General features: G+C 35.7%; 1 protein-coding gene and 1 pseudogene across 1 annotated transcript; both read left to right on the top strand.

Annotated features, from left to right (window-relative positions):
• The window catches only part of LOC109820560, a 5,556-nt pseudogene extending 1,445 nt beyond the window's left edge, over positions 1-4,111 (top strand).
• LOC109821511 (glutathione S-transferase T3-like) lies at positions 5,752-6,870 on the top strand. The gene is made up of 2 exons (XM_020387695.1): positions 5,752-6,171; positions 6,352-6,870. The coding sequence occupies exons 1-2, from the start codon at positions 5,752-5,754 to the stop codon at positions 6,868-6,870; spliced, it is 939 nt and encodes a 312-aa protein (XP_020243284.1).

The following is a 9,951-nucleotide window of genomic DNA, read 5'->3' as shown; positions in this document are numbered from 1 at the left end:
ACTACGAGTTTTACCTCAAGAGTCTGACCTTAGAAGGTGTCCCTGGCAAAGGCCGGGTCCATTTCGTCTGCGATTCATGGATCTTTCCAGCAAGCAGTTATTCAAGTGACAGGATCTTCTTCGCCAACGATGTAAGTGTTTTATTCTCTAAACTGGGGACTTTTGTACGCAATGTGCTCGCGACACAGAGTGTGAGGGAGTGTTTATACTCTGAGCGTCTTTAGGGCTTTTCCAGTAGTGAAGGCATTTTAATTGATCTATTTAAGGACGAGGGTATTTTCGTTAAGTAACCGGGCGAACATGCTGTTTCATTTTCTGAATCAGGTCAACTAGAATAAAGGACTTCAATTAAGCATGATTAGGGTTCGTTTATTCCAGATGTGCATAATCTTGTAGCAGATTTCCCCTGTAGCATGCATGTTGTCATCTTGACTCTACAAATAATTTTTGGGCAAAAAGGATAACCTTGGTAAATAGAAACTGAACCAAAATATTAACTGGAACATTTATGATGAACAAAGCACATAATATATATGTGCCGCATGTAACTAAAGAATGTGCCATCCATTACAGAACCAGATCATGGTTGTTGAACTTTATAAAGCCAAAAAACCTTCACCTTCCTTGCAATTAATGTAGCAGATATTAATTTAACATATCCTTTCTCATAGCTTTTTAAAATTTGACATGTACATCTTTGAAGACTTGACAGCATTAAAGGAATCAGGCTACTTCATACTTGCCATTCTTCCAAAAGAGGAAAACAACAAACATTTACACATTATATATACAGACATATCTCCCAAGCAGTACGCCACAGCCATTAATAGCATACAGAGAAGAAGAGCTGAAAAACTTGAGAGGAACAGGTAAAGAGACAGCGTATCTTCCACATGATCGGATATATGATTATGATGTTTACAATGATCTTGGAGAACCCTCGAAGGGAAAGGAATTCGAACGCCCGGTTCTCGGAGGATCCGAAGAGACTCCTTATCCTCGACGAGGACGAACTGGACCACCTGGAATCAAAGGTAAGTCGATCTTAATTTCTGCAAGTCAACAATGTCTTATACATTGAATAAAATGCTAATGCTTTTAATAAGACTTTTTGAATATTTTCAAGCTTTATACCCATTTGAGTTTAACAGAACTATAGCCTTATAGAAAATCAAAGTTACTAATAAAATTTAAATTCTTAATCGTGTTAATTTTTTAGATTTATTGGATTAAAAAGGCAGTAGTTTAAGTTCTATAGTTCCTGTCAATTCTGATTACATATTACATTTCTGTGCATAGCTGAAAAGCCAGCTTCTAAGTTAAAGGAACATAGGAAATATAATTGCTATGGTAAGAACAGTGGTGTATATATAAGAAATCATCTAATTAACAGGAAGGGTACATATCTAAGAACTCATCCAATTAAGAACTTATATGTGTGTTTTGTTAGAGAGAAAAAAACTTACGTATGTGGATGCTAATTAAGAATCCACCGAAGATCACTCATGAGCATATTGAATTTTCTTTAGGCGAATATTTACCTCGTGATGAGTACTTCCGACATCTCAAAAGCTCAGACTTTGTTGCTTATAAATTCAAGTCACTTCTCAAAACAATGATACTCAAACGAGGAGGAGAAGAATTTCGCTCGTTCAAGGATGTAAGGAAACTCTACGGAAGTGTATGGATTATTTCCGATATCATCTCTTGGCTTGCACATAGGATTCCCTTTGAATTGATCAAGGAGCTATTAAGATCAGAAGGAGAGTCCTTGATCAAGTTTCCAGTTCCTCAAATTATCAAGAACGGTATGTGGGGCTTGGACCTCACTTTTTGATTACATTAATTATTGTTTTCGTCATTTCCTTAACACTGTTATATAATTTTCAGATAATGAAAAATCGAATTTGTGGGCGAATGACAAAGAATTTGCACGACAGATGCTCGCTGGATTGAATCCGGTTCTTCTTCGCACTGCTGAGGTTGTTCAAATATTTAATTTAAAATTTGCAACTAATTTTGAGTCATTAATGCATCTCATCAAAATTTTATTGATTTATTTCTAATTTCAATTTGATTAGGATGAGGAGATACACGAGTTTTATGAGAACAAGCAAAAGAAAAATATGATGCAGGAGGCGGTATGTTACTTTTTATATTTATGCTAACATTTTTAAATATGTTCTATCAATATATATTATGCATTACATGATAGGTAACATTATTTTCTATTACAGGGGATGGATGATAAGAATATCAACAAAGGCAATGATAGGAGATTCTTTGTCTTGGACCATACTTCTTACATGAAGAAATACAACCTTCAAGACAAAATACATGAGTTTACTAAAAACAAGGTTTATGCGTCAAAAACACTTTTGTATTTGGAGGAAGATGAAATCCTGACTCCTGAAGGCATTTTGCTAATAGAGAGAACTAAAGATGACAGATACAAAGAGGAATATTACTTCCCTGCTGAGGGCGGAGTTGAGGGAGGCCTATGGATGCTAGCAAAGGCATTTGTTGTTGTAAATGATTCAGGCTATCACCAACTCATTAGCCATTGGTAATTCATACATACATGCACACGTACATTCCTATGTGTACACATACACATATATGCATATGCATAGACAGATAAGATAAACACACACATGTACACATATACATACACACAGCAACATGCACACACATGTAGTAAATTGACTTCAGAAGGCACATTTATGGACCTCTTGGTTTTATACATTGCAGGCTATACACACATGCAGTGATTGAACCATTCGTGATAGCAACAAACAGAAGGCTTAGTGTGATGCACCCAGTACAAAAGCTTCTTTGCCCTCATTTCAGTGACACTATGAACATGAACAATCTAGCTCGCCATAAGCTTGTCAATGCCGATGGAATCATTGAGAGAACATTCTTTGCAGGATCATTTGCGATGCAAATGACTTCGGAGGTATATAAAGATTGGAACTTCATGGATCAAGCTCTCCCAACTGATCTCATCAACAGGTTTGTATCTTAGCTTTCGAACTTCAGATTACCACTTTAACTCTTAAGTACAAGTTTAATCAAGGATGAGTAGTACTTTATGAATTTCATATAAAAATATACATGTTGTTTGTATTTTCTCATCAGATACATGTATTTACACTCCCTTACACATGTAAATGCATCCCTTTTGCATACATACTAAAGATGTGGTAAAATATTGACCTATACTTTCATTCTGCAGAGGTGTAGCAGTTAAGGCAAACCATGACAATGAGGATGACAATGATGAGAATATTCGTCTATTGATCAAAGACTATCCTTTCGCTGTGGATGGGCTGGAAGTATGGTCAGAAATCAAGAGATGGGTCACCAAATACTGCTCTCTTTACTACGACAATGATGCTGCTATCCAAGCCGACACAGAGCTCCAACAATGGTGGAAGGAGGTCCGAGAAGTTGGCCATGGCGACTTGAAGGACAAACCCTGGTGGCCAAAAATGCAGACTAAGAAAGAATTGATCGATTCTTGTACCATCATATAGGCTAGCCTCTGGGGCATTCATGCTGCTGTAAACTTACAGTCTAGTATCCTACGCTGGGTATGTTCCAAATCGTCCAACATTTACTCGTAAAAAGATGCCTGAGATTGAAGAAGAGAGAATGGAGATGCAAAAAGACCCCGAAGGATATTTTTTGAGGACCATCACAAGCAAGTCTCAGATGCTGGCGATTATATCGGTATTGCAAATACTGTCGAGGCATACTAATGAAGAGGTTTATATAGGGCAAAGGAATGAGCCTGAGTGGACTTCTGATCGAAATGCTCGGCTTGCATTTGATGAGTTCCATTCACGGTTGAAGGAGATTGTTGAGGTGAATATTGATAATAGAAATTGGGATGAGAGTTTGAAGAATAGGAATGGAGAAGTGAAGGTTCCTTATACTTCGCTTTATCCGAATACTTCAGGGAACACTGTTCCTGGACTTCATGGCAAAGGAGTTCCAAATAGCGTATCTATATGAGATTTGCTTGATGTTGTAGTAGTTGAATGTTTGTACCTTTGACTTTCAATGGTGAGTACAATGGAGTAAAATAAATGCAGTTTATGAGACAGTATTGCTTTACCAAATAGGCTAATTAGTATGATTGAGTTTCTGCCTATGCCATGGCCTTCCGTAGTGCTTAACTAGCTAGCATCTGAGGCAATCTTTTTAATTTCCCCCCGGTATTCCATAGCGTCATCCGTCCCTTATCTATGAGTTCAGTCCAACTAATGTTAACGTCAGGTGGTAGAACGATCAGTAAATTTGCTACCATAAGTTCATGGATTGAATGTTCAGGTTAATAAAATTCTAAGTCCACAATTCCACAATTAACGTGTTTACAGGTTAATTGTGAACTATCATAATACTGAGTTTTGGAACAAGTCAACAATTTTTGCAACAAGCCCACTATAATTTCAGAACAAAACTTTAGTCAATGAAAATGATCGTGAGCTATATTGTTAATTAATAAGTAGTCCTTTCATCTTACCAGTTAAATTGACATTTTATCAAACAATTGGAGTGGACAAATACATACCCCTCTCTCTACCAAGGGTATTCCATCGAACAAATATACTCTTACATTGAACGATTTTTTCTTTGAGATTTGAAGAAAATTAATGGACAAAAGGATACCCAAGTGGAACAAAATCAAGATTTGACTTCCACCCACTAAGTTTGCTTTAAAAAAACAGAGAGAGAGAGAGAGAGAGAGAGAGTTGCACAATGCTTAAAGTGAAACAAACTCAAACTTTATAGCTTGTATAATACCATGAAGAATTGGGTCATCCGAATACTTGACTCTTTTATCTTGATCACATGACCAAAAATGCCAAAGGAAAAATTCTAACTATACGCAACATAAGAAAAAGAAATTAAATACGATTTCTGACCTCAAAAAATCATCCGGGCTCGAGGACCAATGAATGACAGTGAGCAAAAGCCCCAGCAAAATGAGAGTGGAAAGCAAACCACAGAGATCGGGAGCAGCGAAGGAGGGCGGAGGAAGCGATCGGTTTAAGAGCATCTCCAAGGGGCCGGAGAAATCCGGCCCCTTAGCTAAATTAGCGGATATTTAAGGGGTTTCGGTTCAAGTCCCTTAACCTCCCCAATTAATTTAGAGTTAATTAAATTTAGTTAATGTAAAGTTAATTTAAAATAATATAATTAAGTTAATGTATAGTTAATTTAATTTAATTAATATTTTTTAAAATATACCTCTTTTAATTTTTTATTATAATATTTTATTACTATTTTTTATAGGGTTTTTTTTTCCTAGTATAGGGTGCTTTTCTAGTATAGATTTTTTTTTCTAATATAGGTTGTTTTTCTAGTATAGAATTTTTTTTTAATTATAGGTTGTCTTTGTAGTACCGGGTGTGTTTCTAGTATAGGTTTTTTTTCCTAGTGTAGGCTATTTTCCTAGTATAGGCTTTTTTAATTATAGGTTTTGTCTTTGTAGTATAGGGTGTTTTTCTAGTATAGGCTTTTTTCCTAGTGTAGACTATTTTTCTAGTATAGACTTGTTAATTATAAGTTTTGTCTTTGTAGTATAGGGTGTTTTGTATAGCCTTTTTTTCCTAGTGTAGGATGTAGGTTTTTTTTTGTTTTTTAGCTACAATAGTTAATTTTTTTTAATTATCTAATTTTTTTTTACCCTATAAATAAGGCACTACCCTGAAGTGCACTTTCACACTTCACTACAAGTAGATGGCAGAAAATAATAATCCATATTATGTCAATTTGATGACTAGTCATTATCCATGGGAAGATCAATATGAAGAGCAATCGTTTCAACCGGACATACTCGAAGAAAATTCGGTAAAAGATGTACCATTGCAAAAGAAGTTGATGCGAAAATCAAAATATCGGATCGAAGAAGTCATCTTGCTTGTATCTGCATGGATCAACACTAGCATTGATCCAATGCAAGGGACATTGCAAAAATATGCCACATTTTGGAACCAAGAAGCAACTTATTATCATGAAAACAAAACATTCAGTAGCGATCGTGATCAAAAAGGGTTAGAGCACCGTTGGTCGGCTATTCAAATTGCAGTTAGTAAATTTTGTGGGTGTTTTAATCAAATTAAAGCAAGAAATCAAAGTGGCTTGACAGAGAATGACAAGGTACTAATTCTTGAATTCAGATTATTTAAACTGATTAGATTTATATAATTTATTATATTTTTACTTTTTACATGTTAGTAAATTTATTTTATTTTTTAATTAGATTATGGAAGCGATGCAACTGTTTCAAAGCATGCAAGAAGCAAGTTTTCAATTTTTACATTGTTGGAATGATTTAAGGTTCCATCCAAAGTGGCTTGGCCAATTTTCAATGAAAAAGCTAAGAAGTCAAAAAATTCAAGTCCTGCTACATCTTCTCCTGCAACTCCAGATTCAATAAATTGCAGTGAAGAAGAATGTCTTACTGAAGGTTTGTCAAGGCCCATAGGTAGAAAGGATACAAAAGAAAGGTTGAAACAAGGTAAAGACAAGCATATCGCTTCTGAAATTACACCAGCGATGTTGTTTATTGATGAAATGAAGCAGGATCGGAAAGAAAAAGAAACAAAGAGAACAAAATTATTTGATCAAATTTATGTTCAGGAGCAAGAGCGCATAAAGATAGAGCAAGCCAGACTACAGTTCGCTCAAGAAGCTCAAAATATCAAAAAGGAAAAAATGCGATTGAAAGCTATGAAACAAGATGAGAGGATTACGGTAATTAACACTGATGGCATGCCTCCATTACAAGTAGAGTATTACAATAAGCTGAAGATGGAAATTCTTGAAAGACAATTTGGTGGTGGTGGTTCAAATTAGAAGGAAGGTGTATCGTACTTGAAGATGACATATCGTATTTAATGTGTTTTTATGTATTTCAATTTACTCTTATTGTATCATACTTGAAGATGGTGTATCATAATTGAAGATGCTGTATCGTATTTAGTGTGTTTTTATGTATTTCAATTTACTCTTGTTGTATCGTACTTGAATATGATGTATCCTATTTGAAGATATAATGAAGTTCTATTTATGCAAATGGAAACTTTTCTCAAAAATCAAATATGATCACATATTCCTCTAGAAATTCAATAACATCAATACTACATCAACTAACAGTTTCTTACTTGCAACACTAAATTAAATGACATTAATATTACATCAACATATAAATCCCTTACTAAAGCCCACCATTTCGTTCCCATAAATGCTCGACAAGATCCAATTGCAATTGAGAATGAGTTTGCCTGTCTCTAATGTGATGACGATTCTGAATAAATTCACACAAATCTATTGTACGTTCGTGAGACACTGATATGGTTGGAGCTTCCTCAGCAGCATCGTACATGAAGTCGATCTCTCTATCATGTCTTTAATCTTCAACGATCATGTTATGCATTATTATGCATGCTTGCATAATATTCTTCAATATTTTCTCATCCCAAGAGCGAGCTGGTCCACGCACAATTTCAAAGCATGATTGGAGTATCCCGGATACTCGCTCTACATCCTTTCTTGCCGACTCATGAAGTATAGCAAAATGTTTTCTTTTATTTCTTTGTGGTAAAGAAATTGTTTTAACAAATGTTGCCCATGAAGGATATATACCATCAGCAATGTAGTATCCCATCGTGTATTGATGACCATTGACTATATAATTAATAGTCGGACCATGCCCTTCAGCAAGTTGTGAGAAAACAGAAGATCGTTCTAACACATTAATGTCATTAAGAGCTCCCGGTAAACCAAAAAAACATGCCAAATCCAAAGATCATATGAAGCAACAGCTTCTAGAAATATTGTAGGAGTGTGGATGTGACCAGTATACATACCATGATACGCAGCCGGATAATTTTTCCATCTCTAATGCATGCAGTCAGTGCTTCCTAACATCCTAGGAAATCCTCGTTGTTTACCAATTGCAAGCAATCTTGCAGTGTCCTCGTCAGTTGGTGACCTTAGATACTCATCACCGAAAATTGCAACAATTGCTTTGGTAAACCTACCAAGACTCTTTATAGCGATGCTTTCTCCAATCCGCACGTAATCATCCACAGAATCTGCTGATACTCTATAAGCAAGCATCCTCATAGCAATAGTTACTTTCTGTAGTGAGGATAAACCAAATTTCTTACCAGCATCCCATTTTTGGACAAAGTAGGAATCACGTGTTTCCACTACGAATAAAATACGCAAAAATAGTGGATGATGCATACGAAACCTTCTTCGAAATAGTTTTGTTGGATACACAGGAGATTCTCTAAAATAATCATGAAAAAGCCTCTCGTCACCTTCAGCTCTATCGAGTTGAATTACAATGTGCCAGGAATGGAACCACGACGATAAGAACTTTGACCTTCGCTGGAGTGTTGTTCTTCCAAAGATGCGATTGCTAATAAGGTGGCATAATCATCATCGTCGTCATCCTCTTCCTCTTGTAGCAAGGCACATAACAAATTACTAGCCATAAATAATATTGAAGATTAGGTTAAAAATTTGAATGAATTCGTCGCTATCGAATCATGTTGTGCTCTCTTCTTATAATGTCTTTGTTGCTGATGGTAAAAATTCTTACCCCGCTGTTGTGTCCTCTAGATACCACATTAGGCCTCTTGCCCTTGTCATTTCCATCATGCTGGTCTTGATTTCATTATTAACTATAGGTATATCTCACTGCTTTAATCGAACTAGCTCTAACTGCTTGTCGAAGAAGTAAATAAAATTTTTCCAAATAAGTGATATTAACTACTCCTGTGAAAATCCGAAGGCGTTGCTATCCTTTGTTACCATTCTCTGGTGATGATAAAATTATTGGTATTGCCTCTTCAATAGGCATGACTGGTACAATTAGTTGTGCAACTCCAGAAAATGATACTGCTGACGAAAACGGATGTGCTTCTCGCTCCTCGAGTATTACAAAATCTTACTGTAAATGGTGCTATAAGGTCGATCAGATACTGTAGAGCCTACTGCGGCTCGGGGTTGCTTGCCTAGGTCTCCGGGTATGAGTTTTATCTTAACCACATCCTCGTCCCAACATTTATAATATCAAGAGGAGTGCTTAATGGACACAGTAAATGACATCACAAACATATATACATATATATAACGTATCATAATAAGAATTCATAGCATATAGTATTCACGCAAATACTTTAAATCAACATAAAATAATTGTCATAAATTTTTTTTTAAAATTTTGAGATATACGCACATATCGTCCTCAATCATTCTAGAAATTCCTAGTGGACTCTATACATGAATCCTAGGAAACTCTATCCTAGCTCCACAATTTGACACTGGAATGATCCTAAGGATATTGGAACTAGAGCTCTGATACCAACTGTGACGCCCCAGGGTTCACACAAGGCTGCAGTCCCAAATAAAATCCGGATTGTCAAACCTGTCAAGCACCAACCACTATGCTACAACATGTTTCACCATCACAATCACTATCTCTCTAGTGGAAATAATTGTTAGACCCTAGAGGGGGGGGGTGATTAGGGTCTTATGCTAATCTAATCCGATTAAATGCCAATTAAAAACTAATTAATAAGTTATCCTAGCAAGTATAAAATACAACAAGATATGTGAGCTAGGATAAGCAATATGAACAACAAGATATATCCTAAATGATAGAAATATATGCAAGGATATATAAACTAATACAAGATAATATATCCTACCAAAAAGATATATAATATGATATATGCAAGGATATGAAACTAACACAAGGGGTAAACAATATGAACTAAATAGTGGATCATATAAATAATGAGCTATGGCCAATGGCGATATAAGATATGAACATAAATATAAATGAACGCCAAAACACACTCAAACACAATCAAGTGATCACGGAGTTCGGACATTCCGTCCTACGTCTCCGCTCCCCACTCC

Source organism: Asparagus officinalis, chromosome 8 (assembly GCF_001876935.1).
Source record: "Asparagus officinalis chromosome 8, Aspof.V1, whole genome shotgun sequence".
NCBI classification, from domain to species: Eukaryota; Viridiplantae; Streptophyta; class Magnoliopsida; order Asparagales; family Asparagaceae; genus Asparagus; species Asparagus officinalis.
The sequence above is the reverse complement of the archived record's forward strand: the minus strand, read 5'-3'. Positions and strand labels throughout refer to the sequence as shown.

Bases quoted from the DNA above. Each gene is read 5' to 3' on its own strand.
- LOC109821511 (XM_020387695.1), top strand. From the start codon at position 5,752: ATGGCAGAAAATAATAATCCATATTATGTCAATTTGATGACTAGTCAT. The intron at 6,172-6,351 runs GTACTAATTCTT...GAATGATTTAAG, and splicing joins GCTTGACAGAGAATGACAAG to GTTCCATCCAAAGTGGCTTG.